The 21,282-nt window shown below is 33.2% G+C and overlaps 2 protein-coding genes across 2 annotated transcripts in view; one reads left to right on the top strand and one right to left on the bottom strand.

Annotated features, from left to right (window-relative positions):
• The window catches only part of LOC119831965 (dynein intermediate chain 2, ciliary), a 17,856-nt gene extending 6,567 nt beyond the window's left edge, over positions 1 to 11,289 (bottom strand). Inside the window, exons 1-9 of the mRNA XM_038355538.1 lie at positions 11,275 to 11,289; positions 4,724 to 4,834; positions 4,405 to 4,609; positions 4,122 to 4,247; positions 3,850 to 3,978; positions 2,907 to 3,025; positions 1,936 to 2,070; positions 974 to 1,103; positions 507 to 674 (exon numbers count right to left, since the gene is read on the bottom strand). Of these exons, the coding sequence (XP_038211466.1) occupies positions 507 to 674; positions 974 to 1,103; positions 1,936 to 2,070; positions 2,907 to 3,025; positions 3,850 to 3,978; positions 4,122 to 4,247; positions 4,405 to 4,609; positions 4,724 to 4,834; positions 11,275 to 11,289 (1,138 nt within the window). The remainder of the gene's footprint in view (positions 1 to 506; positions 675 to 973; positions 1,104 to 1,935; positions 2,071 to 2,906; positions 3,026 to 3,849; positions 3,979 to 4,121; positions 4,248 to 4,404; positions 4,610 to 4,723; positions 4,835 to 11,274) is intronic.
• Positions 11,290 to 11,461: 172 nt separating this feature from the next.
• LOC119831776 lies at positions 11,462 to 17,765 on the top strand. The gene is made up of 4 exons (XM_038355277.1): positions 11,462 to 11,567; positions 16,150 to 16,269; positions 16,716 to 16,808; positions 17,462 to 17,765. Exons 2-4 carry the CDS (start codon positions 16,162 to 16,164, stop codon positions 17,687 to 17,689), a joined length of 429 nt encoding a protein of 142 aa, XP_038211205.1. The 5' UTR covers positions 11,462 to 11,567; positions 16,150 to 16,161; the 3' UTR covers positions 17,690 to 17,765.
• Positions 17,766 to 21,282: the final 3,517 nt, after the last annotated feature.

The following is a 21,282-nucleotide window of genomic DNA, read 5'->3' as shown; positions in this document are numbered from 1 at the left end:
ATATACTAGCATAGCCGGCCACGCGTTGCTGTGGCTGAGTAATAATTTAAAATATTAAGATTATAAATTATTGGGATAATTAATCGAAATAACAACTATCCTATATCTTAAGTTGGACCAAATTACACATAAAATGCCAAATTTAATCAAAATCGATTGAATTGGTAAAGGGTTTAGTGGGAACATACATCATAATACTGGACTTTTATATATTAAGATATAGACACTAGCTGCGCCCGGCGGTTTCACCCGCGTAAGTCTGTATCCCGTAGGAATATCGGGATAAAAAGTTGCCTACGTGCTATTCCAGTTATCCAGCTGTCTACGTACCAAATTTCATCGCAATCGGTTCAGTAGTTTTGTGTGAAAGAGCAACAAACATACACATGCACATACATCCATCCTCACAAACTTTCGCATTTATAATTAATCATATGATATTAACTGACATATAATACGTCAAACGGAACACATCAGCAAGCTGCGAAACCGTCGCCAATACTCACAAGAGCCATAAGCGACAGCGAACAAGTCCTGATAGTGTGGGTTCCACTGCACCTCGCACACAGCGTGACTCCTCATCGGCTCAAACTGGAACTTCCAGAGCGGCAGCAGCGAGCCCATCCCCTCGCGGAATTCGTCCGAGGGATCGTCCCAGTAACGATAGTCTTGGGCTAGAGTTTTATCGCGATAGTTATGATACAAGAACAGACAATATACAACAAGATGGACGGACGACCTGATTCAAGTGGCAGAGAGCCACTGGACTCAAGCCGCTGGTAATCAAATTCAAATTCAAATTCAAATTATCTATTCCATTTCTTAAATAGTCTTAAGTATATTAGTTATCTATTCCATTCCTTAAATAGTCTTAAATAGTCTTAAGTTAGTTTACGATTGCAACACCACTGGTGAAAAAAAGAAATGCTTGTGTCAGGAGGCTCTGTCCAATATTAAACGGAGTTAATCTTACCAATATCATCGTAGATGTTCTGATTGACCAGTCTCTCGAGAATGGTCCAGGCCTCTCGTATTCTCTGCGCCAGTTGTTCGTCGTGAATTTGTTGCGCCGACTTCGCATGTTTCGCCGCTTTCTTGCGAAGCTTTATATCAAACCAATCCAAGATTTTTGTGAGTATATTGTAACAAATCGTTCAAATGCAAGTCAAGTAAATTCTAAAAACGTGCAATTAAGATGAAATAAGAGTTTCGGAGATTAGCAGTGGTGACTCAGTGGTGAGAACCTCGGACTTCAAAAGCGATAAGTCGGGGTTCGAGACCGGGCGAGCGTGCAGGATATAAATTGATTTTTCAATTTATCTGCGCATGTAGATAACATCACCACTGCTTAAAACGGTGAAGGAAAACATCGTGAGGAAACCGGCATGTCCGAAAATCAAAAGTTCGACATGTGACATCTGCCAACCCGCACAAATAAATTATAATTGCAAAAATATGTGTATACCCATCCAATTTATAGACTAGACTAGGTATACCAATCGTTTATTAACCATGACTTTTATTATTACTGCTTATAGCGACAACTAAGATATATTGTCTCTGAAAATAGCAATTGCTTAACTATGACAGTTTCTGAGATACAGTCTGGTGACACACGGATACACAGACAGACCGACAGAAGGACAGCGAAGTCTTAGTATAAGAGTGCCATTTTGCTTTAGGGTTACAAAACCCGAAAAATGGCTAAAAACTGGAGAAACAAAAGATGGTATAAATCTGATTATTACAAGAATTGCGCCATATACAATATACATAGATACTTATAGAGATGCACACAAACACGTTTTTATGAATTTACGAGAGTGGAGTTTAAAGAATATTTTCCTAATCTTTGAAATTAAACTTCATTGACTCTACGAAATCTATCAATTTCGTAACAAATCGTCAATTTTTATCTTTTAATTTATAACTCACCCTTTTGGGCTTCTCATCTTCCTTTTCTTTCATCTTTCGAGCGTAGTCTTCTTGGTAAAAATCAAAGATGATAGACTGCAGGCAAGTTGACCCATAGTTGGCTCTAGGTGGTGGTATAGTTTGTGTGTCCACCGACTACGATTTGTAATATTTATTACATCAGAGGTGTTAGAACTAAATATTGTCGCGAATCTTCAGATGTGATGAAAGTTTTTATATGTATTATTTTCAAAACATGGTTATGATGGAATGATGAGTGCAGGTAAAACAGATGGAGTATAGAAGACGGATAAATATAATCTAAATTATTTGATAGTAAGGTAATAAGATAAGTAAGATAAACTATTCAAGACAAATACATACTGATGTCTCTAGAGGGAGTAGCCAATCCTAATTCTAAACAAATGAGAACTATTCTATTCTTTAAAAATTTCTCATTTATAAGGCATTTCAATGCTATAAAACTAAAAATTAAATGAGATATATTTTCTATCAAACACAAAAAAAATGTTTGGTACAGATATAGTTGAAATTTAATGATTTATTACAAACTGGAATAAAAGAATCAATCAATCAATCAAGCATCGCTCAATTCGCTAGTGTGGAACTGTATATTAAATGCAGTTCCACAAAAAGTTATATAATATGAAGTATAATTTATTGATTGATTATATTTCATGACTAACTAGCTGCGCCCCGCGGTTTCACCCGCGTAAGTCCGTATCCCGTAGGAATATCGGGACAAAAAGTTGCCTACATGTTATTCCAGTTGTCCAGCTGTCTACGTACCAAATTTCATTGCAATCGGTTCAGTAGTTTTTGTGTGAAAGAGCAACAAACACACACACATCCTTACAAACTTTCATAATATTAGTGAATAGTATAGTATAGTATGAAGTATGATTGAACACTTAATGAATTAGTGTATGTAACTTACTCAAAATGAATAAATTAGGAAATTGAATACAAACTCTTCTCGGGTTATTGTATGTGAGGGCAGCTCTTTCGCAGAAGTTAAACTGGTTAGCCAATTTCTTGACACGAGGCTTAATTGTAATGACTTCTTCGATGAGAGGCTCTTCCCCTGCTTCTATAAGAAATATTTTAAAGTTCTATTAGTTGCCGTATTTAAATTTTATGTGGAAATTCTTTAAATTTTCAATTAGACTTTTCTAGTTAGTTAGTGACTAGTACTGCTGTGTAATCTTATATCTTTAAACGAGCAATTCTTGTATATATATATAATTGGAATCTCGGAATAGCTCCAATGATTTTCATGAAATTTAGTATATAGGGGGTTTTGGGGGCTAATTAAATCGATCTAGCTATCCTAGCTAAAGATTCCTATCTTTTTTAGAAAATGTCATATTCGTGTTTTATCGACTTAAACTTAGCGACTCTTCCTGACATCTATTGGCGAATAATAATACTAATACTGTTTTTTGGCGAATAATTAAAGTTCCAGCACATGGCGTTGTTAAGTAACGAAGTCAATGAGTGTTTGCTTTGAGGTTAGACTAATTGTTTATATTATTTTGTGTCTTCTTAATGCACGTGTTCACTTAAAAATGCCTAAACGATCTTGGAAAAAACGCTTATAAACAATCTAACTTCACGAAGTTAAACCGAGCAAAGCTCGGTCATCCAGGTACTGATAATTAAAAAAAACACAAATAATATCAAATTGATTTTTGGAACAATATACGTAAACCAATTAATTTAATAATTTCTGAATGTTGGCAGTAGCTTCTGCGGTTATTAATATACGGCTATAATTAACATTTACAATCAAAATTATTAGCCTGAAATTATCGCGATCGCATAAGCATGTACCAATGTTGGCACTTTAAAAATGTATGGTATCTTAGAAATCTTGTTATAACGAAAAAAAAAGAAACATCAATTTCATCTTACTTTCCTCTGGTGCGGCTTCTTCACCGCCTTCTTCTGCTACCGCAGTTTCTTCACCAACCGCAGCTTCATCAACAGGCGCTTCCACTTCTTCAGGCGCAGCTGGCTTCTCTTCTTCTTGAACTGCATCCTCTATCAAAAGTGACATAATTTACACTAATATTATAATCAAACCTAAGACTGTAGAAACTGGATCATAATCTAACCTAATATTATTAATACAATAACACGATACGGCTTTGTATTGTTTTGAACTAAAAACATATATTTTGTACCTTCTGCCTTAGCTTCTTCTGCTGGTGCTGCGGGTTCGGGTTCAGGCTCTTCTTCCTCCTCTTCCTCAGCTGCAGATTTCTTTACTTTGGCTCGCTTGGGACCAGCATCGTCGAAGCCAACCATTCCTGTTTTAATTTATGTATGTATAAAACTGATTAACTATAGTACAACATAATTTAAAATATAAAAGTTATATAATAAATTGGTAACAAATAGGTACCAAGTAACTAGAAGCAAATTATTTTCCAAAGTAACTAGAGCTATTTTTAATATTAATCATACCATATCCGGCAGCAATTTGAGCCTTCGCTTCTTCAGAGTCCTTCCGTATGGCTGTTCCTTGGTATATATACAAGGGATATGCCTTTCCAAACGTCGGTTTTGGCTTGAGTACAAATCGGCCCTGTCCATAATGATAGGCTACCTCGTCTGCCACCCATTGAGGATTGATAGTAGTCAGAACACGACCGACCTCCTCTTCGAGATCCTGCCATTATTTTAAACTTTTAAAACGCGTAAGTATTCCAATTGTCCCTATTAAATTCCGCATTAGGCTAAAATAAAGACCGCAATGCGTATAATACTAGCAAAATTTACTAACCGCCTCAGGAACTTCCTCTTGATCGTCAGGTTTTAAGAGTGTGCGTGGTTTCAGCCAGTCTAATGCTTCATCTTCCGCTAAGTTAGCGCGGGATTTATTACCCTCCTTCTGCTAAATATATAAAAATAACACTTAGTTTCGTTCACAACATATCACTATTAATTAAGCATAAGCCATCGAAGGTGCCTACATCAAATTTCGATAAGGTTCTCGTCAAAAGCACAGTCTCGTCATCTATTTTCATTGCCCTCTTGACCATAGCTTTCAGCATTTTTAATAATTAACGGAACGAGTTGCCTTCCAAAAAACACAAGCACGCAAGCTTACCGCAAATCAAGAACTGCTCAGTCTTCTAAACGTTTAAGCACCACTTTGATTTACGAGTAAATATTCCAGATTTGCATATTATTTTATGTTAGAACTTTATTGGTCGTGATCATGTAACAGGATTGTAAATAATACTTCCATTTTTAGTTCAGCGAAAGCAAGCGTAAACAAACTATTAAAGATCATTGCGTGCTTTAAGCATTTGAAATGGATTAGTAATTTTTAATTCGTGGTAAACTTGTTATTCATGAACACGCAACAAAGTGCGGGAAAAGCGGTACTCACGTCACTGTCGTCATCGGACGACATGTTTTGAATTTAATTTATGATAACAATTTATATAATACTCTTACTCTTATCAATTTAATACTCTTAGTATTTGAGTTTACCCGATTTGTACAAAAGAACGCCTCTAACTGCAGTATCCTCGGTAAGGAAGTAACGGAGCAATGATTACAGGTGTAAACTGCATTCCATTGATTTAAAATCACGATAGTGCTAGTTCAGAATCTGATACCAGAAAAACTTTCGTTCAAGGAGTTGATTTTATTCAATTTATATAATTTTGCCTGTACTGTATTATATGTTTAAAGTAAGCTTTAATCGAACTGACCTAATCACGATTTGTTATACCAAAAAACATTATTGTTAATGTAGGAAATTAATTATAGTTAATGTGTTCGATAAAGAAAATAGGTAAAACTTTCTTTTGCATGTTTGCTTTAGTTAGTAAGTTCCACAGAACGAGATGGGTTGAACCAGGAAAACTTATCTGAGTAAGTTGTTGTAGTTTATGAATTTTACTACAAAAAGAATATGAAAATTTCAGACAAAAGTCAGTTGCAGGTCGATATTACACACGTAAAATGTTATTTCTGAATTAAATAGTATATAATTCCAAAATATAGAGCAAGATAACCGAATGGTAATATGGGAATAAGGGGATAATTAATGAAAATTTCTTCATCTTGCGCCTTATATAAACGATGCCTTTTTTTTAATATTGTTCCATTTTTTTGCTTTAGTTTGTACAACAAGAATTCTAAATAAATCTCATCAGAGAGAGAAGATATTTTGTATTTTATAGCATTTATTACAATCCCTCAGATATTTATTTTGAATTTTATTAATCCCCAAAATATGTAAATCATTTAATGACAATGGAAACAAACGTAGTTCCGGCGAGCGTGTCACCAAATTCTAATTAGCGCCGGTGTCTGGCATTAGCTTGCACAGACGACAAGACAGTTTTATGCCAGTGCTTTTTGCCACCCCCTTTGAAGGCATGTAGAATACATAAAGCGATACTGTAATGAATCTCAATTAAGATGATGTTCGATGACTAAGTCTATCAGGATCTAGATAATTTTTCTTACTGATGCCCATATGCTTCTACCTTCTTCTTTTTTAATGTAATTCGATATTAATCTTTATTATTGTTGTCGATTAGGTCATTAATTGACTAGCAAATGGTAGTACTTTGGGAGGGTTAGCGGAAATTTTTTTACCGCTGGTTATGTGTGTTGTAATGTAAAGAAATATTATATTAGTATGAAATCATAAAAATATCGTTTCAATTTTTGATATTTACAAAATTATATTTTTTGGATTTTATAACACATCTAGACACGAATATGAAATGTTAAAACAAACACCCAAATATGTAAGTACCACAGTTTCTCAGTGTATCATAAAAAAGTGCATTCATTGTGGGATAAAAGAGGGCTCGTTTTTATTGCATTGACAAAGGATAATGTGATACTATTTGATTACAGAATACATAGGAAATCTGTCTCGGTCATTTTTTAAATAATTTAATTTTACAATGGTAAACTATATTTCAAACAGATTAGCTTTTGATGTGTACACGACTCTGTAACTGCGCATAATTTAAGCCTTCAAACGACCTGCATTTAGTCTTCTGCGGTTCGACAGTATCATCGCGTTTGGAAAATGAGTTCACGAACGGTTCAAATTAAAAGCACACTGAGTATTGCGCTTACAGTTAGAGTATTACTGAGCCATTTAGAGCAGTTGTTTCCGAAATATCTTCTGAGATGGGTGAAATAATAATACCTATTTATAAATTCATAAAAAATGGGTCAACTCGATTATACAAATGAGAAGAGAAGGAATAAAAAAGTTTAAAATGGATACTGAATTTGAATTAAGTTCTTATTTTCTGTTTGTAATTTTTTTGTTTTATTGTGTGTTCATTCAACTAAATATTTTTACTTTCTGTTGAAATTATATTTATTCGTATTTACAAAATAAGGAACCGTTAACAATTTTATTATAAATATATAATGTATCAAATTTGATTATTATTAATAATACCCAGGAAAGGTGTTGTGATTCCGCGACGATGATTTGCAATGTGAAATAAAGAAAGAAGAGTTAAATTCAGGTAATTTATTTATCAAATTTATATGTATAACACTGTACATAGAGTATATACGTACTGTTATATCCGGACTGTGTATATGGACATGCTCACCCTAAGTGTCTTTATATTTAACTCGGCATTTAGCAACATTCCACGCGATTTTATTAGCATCCAGCTAGTCTTTAACTATTCCTTAATCTCGACAGACAGCTGCATATAATTCATTTTTAAGCCTATTTAGCCCGAGAGTCTCATAACAGTACGTATTTCTAAGTACCACAATGTTAAGAACCCAGTTTTCTATCCTTGGTTAATATTTATTTCGTCGAATATTATTTATAGAATAAATTTTTGAAATGGTTGTTTAATACGATATGGTCTTAACATAGGATTCAATAATTGGCCCTAAATGAATGAGGTTATTTGTCTTTTCGAGAATTCTTAACCATCTCCAGTTATCGCTGGTGCTAATATCTAATATAATAGTAACAGTGCGTAATAGAACCGAATAATAAGTAAAAGTAAAAAAATGAAAAACTTTTTTCTTTAATTTCCATTAATTTATGAATATTTGATCCATAATTTATGACTTTAAGACAATCACCTCAGGGATAACAGCGTACATTTTCTATTTAGTACATCTAAAAACGAAAGTTTGCGACCTCCATGTTGGATTAATAATAGTTGCAGATGTTAGCAATATTTAGAATGCGATTACCTTTAATATCAATTGGAAACAAGTTAATAACGTCAATAAAACCGTTTATGTTGACATTTCCTTCTTCCCGTTGCGTGATGGGCGTTAAACCATATTACCGTTTGATCGACGATATTACAGTTATCACAATAACGTTGATAAGCACACAATCGATTTATAATTTCAATACAAAATTGCTGATGAGAAATTTTCACTGAAGCTTCAAATGGATGTTACTTTATTAATAGGCTATTTGGAAGACAGGTTAAATGCTGGATAAACGAACTTTCGCGGCATAGTTCGGTGATTATTAATTTGGGTAATGGTTGACATATAATTACATACATATAAGTGACCATGTAAATCGAAAACTATTAAAAGCTCAGGTATATAACCTAGACAATTGGTGTCATTGTACATGGCTTTATTAGCTTTATCAGGTTTTAGGAATCCGTACTCAAAGGATAAAACGGGACTCTATCACTGATTTTGTTATCCGTCTTTCTGTCTGTTGGTTCGTCCGTCTCTCACTAGATTGTAATGAACAGTGATGGATAAAAAGTTGAAATTTTATTTGTGTATTTATGTGATCTTGTCGATATAATAACGAATAATAAAAAATCCTCAATGAGCAACGGTTCTCACGGCTATAATTTGGATGGGTGATAAATTTTTTGTATTCCAAGTGATCACATTCAAGCGAACTCGATACTCGTACTGGACCGATTTTTAAATCTTGAATCCTGATATTATTTATTGTGTTCATAATACTCATGAAACTGTCCCTTTTCTGATTCACAATTTGATTGGACAAATTTTTTAAAGGGTAATATTGTTAAATTAGAATGATTATATTTGGGAAGTTTGAGCTATAAGTTATGGTAAAAACATTTTTTTACACTTTATTATTGTATAAGCAAATAATCTCGAATCGATTTAAATTATCCGTAAAAGTATGATTGGCGAGTAGCGAAGCGATATCATATCTAAGCTTTGAAGTACATGATACGAAAAAATCAGACACAGGAAAGTTATCATTTTCATAGCAAGATTTATAAAATCATAAAAACACATGTATCGCGCAGCCAAATACAATGGTAATACACAAAATTTGCATTTGCGTAAGCTTTTCATACGATTAGACATGCGTAGACGATAACACAAGGCTCTTCTATTCATATCGATATGTTAGCCGTGTTGATATTTTATTTTAAAAATAGCAAAGCATAAGTCAAACATTTTAATTCCATATGATAATATTTCGTTATATTATTGGAGAGATTCGATCATAATTCAAGAGTTTATTTACACGTTACGTATTACTATAAAATACCGATATGAATATGCAAGCCAGAACCCAGGACAACGGACACACACACAGATTGCCAAGGTCATATGTACAGTGAGATTTCCTTACACCGATCAGTACTTACTCTCAGACGTTTAAGAATCAACCCAATTGATTTTTCTGTTGACTTACTGCGCCACAAATCAGGCAGTCGCACTGGCTTTGCCATTTCTTTCAGGCTAGGAATCTAAGTGGCAAAATCTTCTTTAGAACTGTGAGATCTTAAAGTCGCTGTGGTTACAAAGATGTTACCTTCCCAGTGTCGCATGGCTACGATATTCCTCATTTAATGTGTCATTCTGAATTTGTTGTTGGTTAGAGTTTGTTTGATTTTCATTGATCAAAATTGTTTACTTTAGGTCTTTTAGAAGCATTGATATTATAATGAGCATCTCTCACATCACTCAAGTAAGTAGATATTAGAAATCAAGTGTTATATTATTCAAAAAATTAAGCTTTTATGGTACCTTCTACATTAGTAATTTTAATCAATTTCAATGTCAACGATGCAATGCAACATTGAAATAAAGTTTCATTAAAATAATTATATAGAATCGTTTATTTCTTAAAGCTCAACACAAACACAGATAACCATTTAACACCACTAAGTTGTGAATAAGATTGCGAATTTCATATAAATTCAGGGTGAGATTTTGATCTATGTATAGACGAAGAGTACAAATATATCGTTGTATATATTATGATGACTACATGTATATGACTGAAGAGTACTTGGAACAGTGTGTGGCCGTTGTTATAAGTTATTTAGTTGCAGTATTTATTGGATTTTGTTTATGAATTAAGTAATAATTAACCTTTCTCTTAAAACTATGTATAAAGTTTTAGATGACGACTACATATTGCGTCGCATTGGTGGTTTCTATACCGTTTATAAGTCGCGATTAAATATTTAAATCACGACACAATCACCATTGGGTCCACTTATGAATTTGACAAAAGAAAAGTACCTTACCCTTGTTTGGTTACGATCTGTAATTTTGTCTGTACTATTGGTGCGACAGCGTGTTGTGGGATATTTGTTAATTAAAATTGAGCTTTAAGTATCCTATAATATGTTCAGGTTAGATTAATTTCGACGTGATTACGTAGTTCAGTTCAGTCAGTCAGTTGGTTTCAGTTTTAGGGAAAAGCCAATAAAGATTAGTTAGTAGAAACAATAATCATTTCAACTTGAAACTTTGCGCTTTATGTGAGTTACTGGGATATTGAAATACATTTTAGTGGAAGTAACAAGCTTAATTAATAAACGTTTCACACATTGAGGTATTATGCTTCCAATTCAAATCGATTTAATTTATTATTAAATGAATATAATATTATTCACATGTTTGAGACGTTTGAGGTTTTTGGACTTTTTATAATAGTGTGTCCAACTTTATTTATTCAATTATTAGATATGATGGCAAATTTTTGTTAAAAAAAACAACTCAGATGCAAATGTTTATTGTTTTTTAATAAAAATCCCGTGTTTTTTTGTATTCTTATGTTATACTATAACATTCTGTTACATCATATGAAGACCTAGGTAGGTACATATTTGAGATTATGTGTATAATTGTATCGCTGAGGATCTGTAGCAACGCATGTTAAATCAATGATATTGTAAAATTGCGCAATACAAACAATTGTTTTAAATGTTACGTGTTTCACTGAAATTACTCTTTTTCGTATGCAACAAAAACCATTAAACCGAGTATATTTTGTTAAGAACGTAAGTAATTAAAACTGGCGACATTTTGATATTATTAGTAAGTGAAGTCTAAGATACCTACCTTCTTAGGCGCCATATCAAGGCTCTACGCCTTATAAACGCACCACAGCATGGTAGTTGAAATTTATAATTTAATTGAATAACTCGATGAAAAACTTAGATAATAAATAAATGTGACGAAACGTCCGATTTGAATTCAGAGTTTTTATTGCGCGCGCACGTTTCCGTAGCCATGGCAACGCGGGGCGGGCGGCCTGGCAGCACCGGATTTTGGTGAACACCGTGGAGGTTTTATAACGTGTATTTGCTTTCAGTGATATTGATATACTGTATATTGGGTCCTGTGAGAACCAGGTAATTATTTTCTTGTTTATACAGAAATCTTGAATTTATTATGTATTACGGGTAAATGATAAAATATACCTAGAATATATTATACGCATCCTTGTAACCTTTGGAATTAATCAGTGACATTTAGCTACAAGGCTATGAGCAATTTTCCAATTACTTAGCAAATATATGATTGCATATAATTGCAATTAATTTCATTCGTCTTAATCATCATTGCTGAAAATTATTGGTGTATTATCGTATTTGTTTAAGGTTTTATCGACCAAAATACCTGATTTCGGTCCCTTATGGTGGCTAGATCTAAGTAAACGCTCTTTCAATATAAACATGTCCCTCATGGCTTTCATTGACTGAAAAAGCACATTTTCGATATACAGTATAATAAATATATAGTGAAGCGACATAAGTACACAATAACATTTCTTATAAAGATTATAGACATAGATTATAGATATCATAGAGTATAGTTCTTTATGATTTTAAGCAAATCTGAGGAAAACAAAAAGAGGAAGTAGTGATATTGTTTATAATTGTAAAAATAATTATATAGAATTATTCTACCTAAAATGAAATTGAACACATATTATGACGAATGAATTATTCTTGGTGTGGATTAAATTTGTATATTACCAAATATTTAATAAACCTCTTCACATTCACATGCATTTTGGGGTTAATTAAATAGGTATTAGAGTTCTTTATTATATAATTAGTTAAATAGATTTTTTTATTATTATTCTTTTACATGATGATATTTTCTTAAATGTTTTGTTATAAAAATGGTAAAGATTCAAATTATTAATGTCTATATATAATGGAATTCATTTCTTTACTATGAGATCGTATTGTTTGATGAATGTAACATTTCAAAATAAGAGTTCATAATCATTTCAAAACTCTTGAATTGATTTTAAACGCGATTTATTTATTACATTATTTATTCCGAAGTTTGGTAAACTTTACAGCGAGTGTGGTCACGGAGAGAATTACCTATTGAATTTTCAAATGTATAATAATAATAATAAAACACTTAATTGCACACACAAAAACAATATAAAAACAAAAATATTCAAAATAAAGAAAACGCGGTACAAATAGGCGGCCTTATCGCTATGAAGCGATGTCTTCCAGGCAACCTGTGGGTTTAGGAAAAGTTTGAAGAAAAAAGGGAAAAAAGAAAGAGAAAGATTTGGAATGTAGAAGGAGCATAGCAATAGCATTATAAAAGGTGCAAACGAAAGTTAAAAATGCAAATACACACACACATAATTATATACATACCAATATACATAAAGGAAAAAGATGAAGAAAAAAAAATAGTAAATGAAAGTAAGTAAGGTAAGAGAAAATGAAATAGATACAAATTAATTGTTGTGAAGAAAATGTTGTTTGACAAGATACTTGAAGGAGTTGATGGATGGAGTTTTCCTTATGTTGATAGGGAGTGAGTTCCACAACCTTACAGCTAGCACGGTAAAGGAAGAGGCGTAAAAACGGGTTTTGTGAGCAGGCATGCGTAGTGTAAGGTTGTCCATAGATCGCAGATCGAGTTCGTGAGAAGATCCCATGAACACGAATCTATGGTTAAGGTAGGATGGGATCTAGGATCAAAAAGGATAGTGTACAGGAGAGAAAGGACATGAGTATTTCGGCGAAGCCGGATGGGCAACCAACTGAGTTTCGAGCGATATTCTGAGATATGATCAAATTTGCGCAAGCCAAAGATAAATCTAATAGCATAATTTTGAAGTCGTTCTAATTTGTTAAGTAGCTCCTCATTAAGGTCTGGAAAGCATGCATCACCATAATCAAGGATAGAAAGCAACAAAGACTGAGCCAGCACAATTTTCGTAGGAACAGGTAAAAAGTTAAATTTTTAGTTTTATAGCATTGAAATGCTTTATAAATGAGAAATTTTGAAAGAATAGAAAAAATTTGATCACGAGGCAGGATTAGAACCTGCGTTTCTTGCCTAACTGTAGCAACGCCTAGCCTCTCGGCCACCCGTGATCCTGCCACACTAAACAAATTTCTTCTACTCTTTCGGTTTCATGTGCCTAAGGGGCACCCCACGCCATCTATTGAGATGTTTAAGAACCATCACAACCAATACGAAACATTATTTCAATGATTACAATACTGTATCGATGGAACGCGGCCTTTGTTAAATTTAATTCAGGTAAAAAGTTGCTCAGTCGTCGTAAAGATGAAGTAACGCCAAAAATCTTACGACTTACTTGCTTAATGTGTTCAGCCCATGATAGGGTTTGGTCTAAATGGATACCCAGATTTTTGACTGTCGAACTATAAGGAACTGGGACTCCATCGATATAAATTAGGGTCAGAACCGAAAAAGAAATCCTGGATATGTAAAAAGAACTACCTAAAATAGTAGCTTGGGTCTTTCCAGGATTTAGTTTGAGACCATAAGCACGGGTCCATTCAACTATGGATTGAAGATCTGCGTTGATGCGAGAGATCTCTTCTTCAAGATTTTCCACTGACGAATGAGTGTAAATTTGTAGATCGTCTGCATACAGATGGTAGAGAGAAGAAAGTTTGGAAGATATAGAGTTAATAAAAACACTAAAAAGGAGAGGTGACAACACGCCGCCTTTAGGGACGCCAGCAGTAACGTCCGACCATGAAGAAAGAGATTCATCAACTCGGATGCGCTGCCGACGACCCTGCAAGTAATTACGAAACCAACCAACTACAGCAGGAGATACGTTAAGAGAACTTAACAAAGCTAACAGGATATCGAAGTCAACGGTGTTGAAGGCATTGGAGAAATCAAGGAGAACTAGGATTGTTAGCTGCTTATTGGCCATCGCTAAATGAATGTCCTCTGTAACCTTGACAAGAGCAGTAACCGTGCTATGACCCGACCGAAACCCAGATTGAAAAGGATCTAAAAGTGAATTATAGTCTAGAAAGGAGCACAGCTGTTGTTGCACTAACCTTTCCAGAACTTTAGATAGGAACGGTAGAACAGATATAGGACGATAATCGGAAAAATTGGATGGATTATTTTTTTAGGAAGAGGAATGATGTATGCATCTTTCCAGGTCTGGGGAAATGAACTTGACGATAAAGAGAAATTGAGGATGTGAGTCAGGATGGGAAGGATAATATCAAGAATGGGTAAAATCATAGCACGCCCAATACCGTCACAGCCAAGAGCATTCGAAGCGATGGCTAATATATTCTTCTTAACGTCACTGGCCGTGAAAGGTACAAAAATGAACGGAGGAGAGTTAGGAGTTTTCATGGTGGAAAGAAGTTTAATGGTATCAACTTTAGAGTTATAATCCAAAGTAGACTGAAACGAGGAGAAATGTTTATTAAGAATGTCTAAATTTATGTTGACAGGAAATGAGTTAATCTGAGATTTACCAACTCCAAGTGTTTTTAAAAATTTCCAAGTGACTGCAGTGTTGCCGCTCTCAACGGATTTGTGAATATGGCGTCGTTGTGCGTCTCTACATATCCATCTATCATACATCGTATTGCAGCGATTACGAATTGCTTTGTATTTTTCACGATTGGAGTCCGAGTTATTCAGTTTAAATTTGGCTTTCACCAAATTTTTTTTGTGAATAAAGGATCTAAGTTCATCAGTCAACCATGGGACAGGACAATGCTTAATTTTAACTGCTTTAATTGGTGCGTGAGTGTCGTACAGTTTCGTTATAAGTAAATTAAAAGCTGACACTTTGGCGTCTATACAATTGACTGAAGTAACAGGCGACCAGTCAATCTTTTGAGCATCATTACACAGACGCTCAACATCCATTCCTCGAAAACTGCGCTGTAACAATACTTTGTGCCTTCTTTTGGGAGGACGTACTTACGTAGAATGTATGATAGATGGATATGTAGTATTTAAAAGAACGAATGGAAATAGATATGATATTATTCTACTACTTACCTTTTATTCTGATGTTCTTTGCAACCCTCTATTTACCATAGCATTTTTTAATTCCTCTTTCACTATCCGTGCAATTTGTCTGTGGAATATTCTTCTTGAGAATTTTAGATGCGCCAATACACCACATAGGTTTAAAATTTGTGTCAAACGGCGTTTCTTTTCCAATATTTATTAAAGATTCTTTTACTTTTGAGTTAATTTGATTTTGTTGATTGCGCCTTTTATCTTACATGTCCTTACCATGAAAATAATCATAGCTATTAGAAAAGATTGCTTTTTAGCAATAAGAACGCCTTTTGTGCACTCGCCATGTTTTTTTTGTTATAAATAAGTATTTTATTTTATGTATTCTGAGACTAAAAAGTAAAGGGTTATAAATAATAAAAAAATACTCGCATAAAAATAAATTAAGCACAAAAAATGCTGTAGGTAATATAAAATCCGTCGATATAAACAAAGTGATGTATAAACATATAGATGTTAAATATGTAATATCGCTTATAATCTTAATTGATATAAAAAAATTGACGTAGATTTTAATGAATTTAGTTGTTATTAAGTGTGAGTTTCAACTTAGTGAGAAAAAAGAATATATTTCCATGTACTTCCTTCACTTCACCTAAACAGTGTTTAGATGATTAAAATATGTTTCAGATACAATAAAACATGGCCGCTGATGAATTACTCCCTCTTCGTCTGAATGTTGAGCTCGATGACAGTGGTATCGACAGCGATGAGGACAGGGTGGCTCGAGCTAGGCTTGCAGAATTACACGTAATATATTAAATATGTTTTATACCATGATTGGTAGAAATGCGATTGTCTTATACCCCCAAGCGAATTAGTTCAGTTGTAACCAATTGAAAGTATAATAGTGAAACTATAATTAATTTAAATGTCAAGTTAATTGAATCATATCATCATCACCATCATCATCATATATTGGCCTCTCCTAAGGCACGTCACTGTACCAATTGTGACTAACAACCTATACGGATATCGTCACTCCACCGGGTAGCAGGACGTCCTACGCTACGTTTACCAAGACGCAGTCTCCACTCTAAGACATTTGTGCCACAGAAGTTGTCCGTTCCGCGACATATGATCGGCCCACGGCCACTTCAGCGCGCTAATATATTTATGTGAAATTCTTTCAATGCTTAAACTGTGATATTACAATACAGGCGATTTTCTCTGAAATCTAATCTTCTGCATTACAGCAGAATGAATCCAGCAGTAGCGATGAGGAACCAAACGAAAACGATGTCAATGATCCTCTTCTAGAATCCATTACGGATGACTTTGAGAAATTGGTAAGAACTGTTTATAACTAGTTAAGAATTTAGAAAAAAAAAAAAAAATTGAATTCCTGTTTCAGGCAGTATTTTATAAAATGTCTCTTGGAAAATCGATGTTGAAATTATGTTAGAGCAATGTATATATCCATATTTCTACACATACTAACAAATTATCAATTAACTAATTGGGAGCCTGTTACACAAATGAATAACTCGCTTTTTAAAGATTAGAAAATGTTTCAGAAAGATTAGTTGTAGTTTATGAAACATAAAAACAAAGGTATATGTCTAGCTTTAAAGCTTTCAAGCGGGCATACTTTTATATATTTGTAATTTGTAATAATTTGGGTATAAATCTTAATTCCGATTTCAAATGAATTTGAAAACATGGTCACTCCAATTTCTAAGAAATTACTCGATCCAATTTGAAATTGTAGGTAACCTAATTAAATTTAAATAAAAAAAAGCGACTGTGTGTGTTGACCCAGAAACGCAGTATATATAATATAAAGATAGTGTGGGACGATAAAAATACCTTTAATCTGTTTTATTGCCAACAAATTAAACAAAAATTTAAAATAATATAGGACAAGACTTTCCAAAACTTATAATATATCATATTAAACTTATACAACTCTCAGGCAATAACGTGAGATAATCAATTCCAGAAAATGATGTCTCTACGTGCTGCCGAGCGCTACGCCGACTGTGAAATAGACCGCTCTTCGCCTCAGTTGTTCGAAGTCGAGTTAACTGCTTCAGAGGAAGACGAGGATAGCTCAGTATTAGAGCTGGTGATACCATTGCAATCGTCGCGGTATAAGAGGGTACCAAAGAAGTCGCCCTGGTTTTGGCTCGATGTTTTCCTGTGCTACTGCTGTCTTCGATTGTCTTAAATAATATGTTGTTCAAATTGATAATTTTGGTCGGTGTCAATTCTCCTAGTCATTTATTATTTTGTGTCAATGTTTCATACTATTTGCAGTCGAACAATTGTCTTTTAAAGGTACGAATTATGTAAAAATTTTAGAACTTTATGTTCAATTAGATGGGTAACCCTGATTTTGATTAGACTTTTAAATAATGAGATTATTAGTTGGGTTATGAACAATTCGTCTAGATCATTTTACTATTCTGGTATCGGATTAAAAAGACCTTTTATTGATGTATTGTAAACATTGTATAACCTTCTTTGTATTTAATAAATGTTTTTGTCTATGGTCATCAATTATAGAAGGCTATGATGTTTTTTTTTTATAATTGTAAGAATTACGACTAATATTGTTAAAGTCTCTTTTAATATATAAGGAATAAATACGAATCATAATTAAATAATTGATTCAAATTAATGTGAATTTAAAACTACATAATACTGTCAATTAATTATTAATTGTTATTAATTATATAAACTTTCCCTGATTTGGCTTTGTAACCGCTTTTATATGTATAAAGTACGAAATTATTTGTTTTGTAAGGCAATTAATTTTTTATTAATAAGATTGTACTGTGTTAAAATGAAGCATGATAACTATTATAACTTGAAGAGGACCTATTATTTGGCGATAATAAAGAAATTTGTGTAAGTTTTGAATTTATTGCCTAAATATAATTTAGGTAGCTTTTGTAACACAAATATGTAATTTATTTCTAAGGCTCATTTATGTCAATAAAGTGTTTTTATTTAATGGTCTTTTTGTTTACCTTTAGGATAATTTCATTCAATACCATGTTATGCCAGTTAACTGTGCGAATTTCTTTTAATATCACACAATGCTAATTATTCTTGATTTCTGTGTGAAGTTATTGTGCAAAACCGTATATAATGAAATTCAGGCTAATCACTTTCATTTTTAATTGACTTATACATAATTTTTGCACTACACGCTGACATCTAGTTCTTTCTTTGAAAAACATTAGCGTTAAGTACACTTTATCGACTACTCAATAATAGATGTCACTGTTATAAATTCATAAATATTAATAATAAAAAACGGCGAAATCGGCTATTTAAAATGTAATGTATTACACAAATATTTATTTGTTTTTCTAATATCGTAATGAAACAATTGACTTTAATTTGTTTTTGGGAATCTATATATTTATTAGTAAAATCGACAGATGGCACTGAAATATGGGTAAAATAGTTCAAACAATATTAAGTTCAGCGATCAATATGATACTCCCACATTGAAGTCATAAAGTGATATGAAAGACGATAAGGGTTTGCAACATTTCTCAGTATGTTACGAGTATACCACGTAAAAAGATGCATTCCTGTCGTGATTTTTCATGAGAATTTTATTGAGACTATGAGAAGGTCTTTTATTAAAATTCAGTATGCTTAAGAAACTTAAGTAACGCACGTGTACACTTTAACATAGTTGAACGTAGAAACTTGGAATGTCTTCTTTGACTTTCAACTTGTACACATAACTGTTTATGAATTGATTTTTCTATTCAGCTCTCTTGGCGAAGTATGTTATTAATAGGTTAAAAACTGTATGGACAATCTATTAATGATGATACAAAAACAATAATAAATACATACAGACGAACATAGAACCTCCTTTTCGATTTGGAAATTGATTAAAAAGTAAAAGACTCCTTACTTATATCCTACTAATATTATAAATGCGAAAGTTTGTAAGGACGTGAGTGTGTTTGTTGCTCTTTCACGCAAAAACTACTTAACCGATTGCAATGAAATTCGGTACTTAGACAGCTGGACAACTGAAATAACATATAGACAACTTTCATCCCGATATTCCTACGGGACACGGACTTACGCGGGTGAAACTGCGGGGCGCAGCTAGTATGTTATAATAAAGAATGTATTTTCATAAAAAGTGTCGTCTTTTTAAACGTCTTTTATAATATATAGTTATAATTGCAGTAATTTACTTGTTTTATTGAATAAATTTGTTCAAAGCTTTAAATGATTTAGAGTTTTGTGAATGAACTTAATAAAATTATTTCTGGCTAAACCCCCAGTTTCGCATACGTAGTAAATTATGTAATATAATAAATGCCTTCCTCCATAAGTGTCCTAACTGAATGTTCTTATCAAATCGGACCTGTTGTAGTTCCTGAGATTAGCGTGTTCAAACAAACTCTTCATCTTTATATGAAGTAAAAAAATATAATTATAAGAAATATTTCTTTTAGAGAATCTAAAAGAAATATTTCTGATTTGTTTCTGACTCCTTCATTGTATTATAAACACACACACACACAAGTTAGGTATTGGTATCTTTAATACAGGTTATTCTGTAAAGTTCGGTCTTGAACCTTTAATTGTTTGATACCTATTTGTACTCCTACCGTGATGTACTTAGCTATAAGGTTAGGTTAAGTGTTTGATTTTATAAACAAATGTGATTTGATTTGATTTTATATAATTAGTATTAACACAGAGTATTATATAATAACTAGCTGCGCCCCGCGGTTTCACCCGCGTAAGTCTGTATCCCGTAGGAATATCGGGATAAAAAATAGATGTTGGCCGATTCTCAGACCTACCCAATATGCTTACCAAATTTCAGAGGAATCGGTCAAGCCGTTTCGGAGGAGTATGGCAACGAAAACTGTGACACGAGAATTTTATATATATAGACTAGCTGCGCCCCGCGGTTTCACCCGCGTAAGTCCGTATCCCGTAGGAATATCGGGATAAAAAATAGATGTTGGCCGATTCTCAGGCCTACCCGATATGCACATAAAATTTCATAAGAATCGGTCCAGCCGTTTCGGAGGAGTTTGGCAACGAAAACTGTGACACGAGAATTTTATATATTAGATATGCTAATATTAGTATAGATGTATTTACGTATTTATTAGGCAGTTTTTATTAACTCTTAAATTTCATTAAAAATGGTTCAGATATTCATATCACAATCCCACCTTAAGCTTAATACGATTGGAATTGCTAAGGCATTTGCAACTATAGGTGCAAGGAAACAATCCTATCCTATTATACTTATATTGTAAATACGAAAGTTTGTGAGGATGGACGTATGTATCTTTGTTACTCTTTCACGCAAAAACTACTCAACTGATTGCAATGGAATTTGGTACAAATATAGCTGGACAACTGATGTAACACATAGGCAATTTTTTATCTCGACGTTTCTACGGGATACAGCCAATTATAAATCTTCTAGAAAAAGGAAATTAATTCAGTTGTTATTTTTTGTATTTTCTTTCAGGGTTTTTTGTTATTTTGATTAAGAATTTTTTCATGGTTTAATTTATAAGTCTCATGTTTTTGAGATAGATATAGATAGATATAGCTGCACCCGGCAAACGCTGTTCTGCCTTACTCTGATCATTTAGAGGTATGAAAAACAGATGTTAGCCGATTCTCAAACATACCCGATATGCACACAAAATTTCATAAGAATCGGTGAAGCCGTTTCGGAGGAGTATGGCAACGAAAACTGTGACACGAGAATTTTATATATAAGATATATATAAATGCAAATGAATCGCC

The sequence above is a fragment of the Zerene cesonia genome, chromosome 14 (assembly GCF_012273895.1).
Source record: "Zerene cesonia ecotype Mississippi chromosome 14, Zerene_cesonia_1.1, whole genome shotgun sequence".
Taxonomy (NCBI): domain Eukaryota; kingdom Metazoa; phylum Arthropoda; class Insecta; order Lepidoptera; family Pieridae; genus Zerene; species Zerene cesonia.
This window is presented reverse-complemented; position numbering and strand designations above follow the sequence as displayed.

Bases quoted from the DNA above. Each gene is read 5' to 3' on its own strand.
- LOC119831776 (XM_038355277.1), top strand. From the start codon at position 16,162: ATGGCCGCTGATGAATTACTCCCTCTTCGTCTGAATGTTGAGCTCGAT. The intron at 16,270-16,715 runs GTAATATATTAA...TCTGCATTACAG, and splicing joins CTAGGCTTGCAGAATTACAC to CAGAATGAATCCAGCAGTAG. The intron at 16,809-17,461 runs GTAAGAACTGTT...AATCAATTCCAG, and splicing joins CGGATGACTTTGAGAAATTG to AAAATGATGTCTCTACGTGC.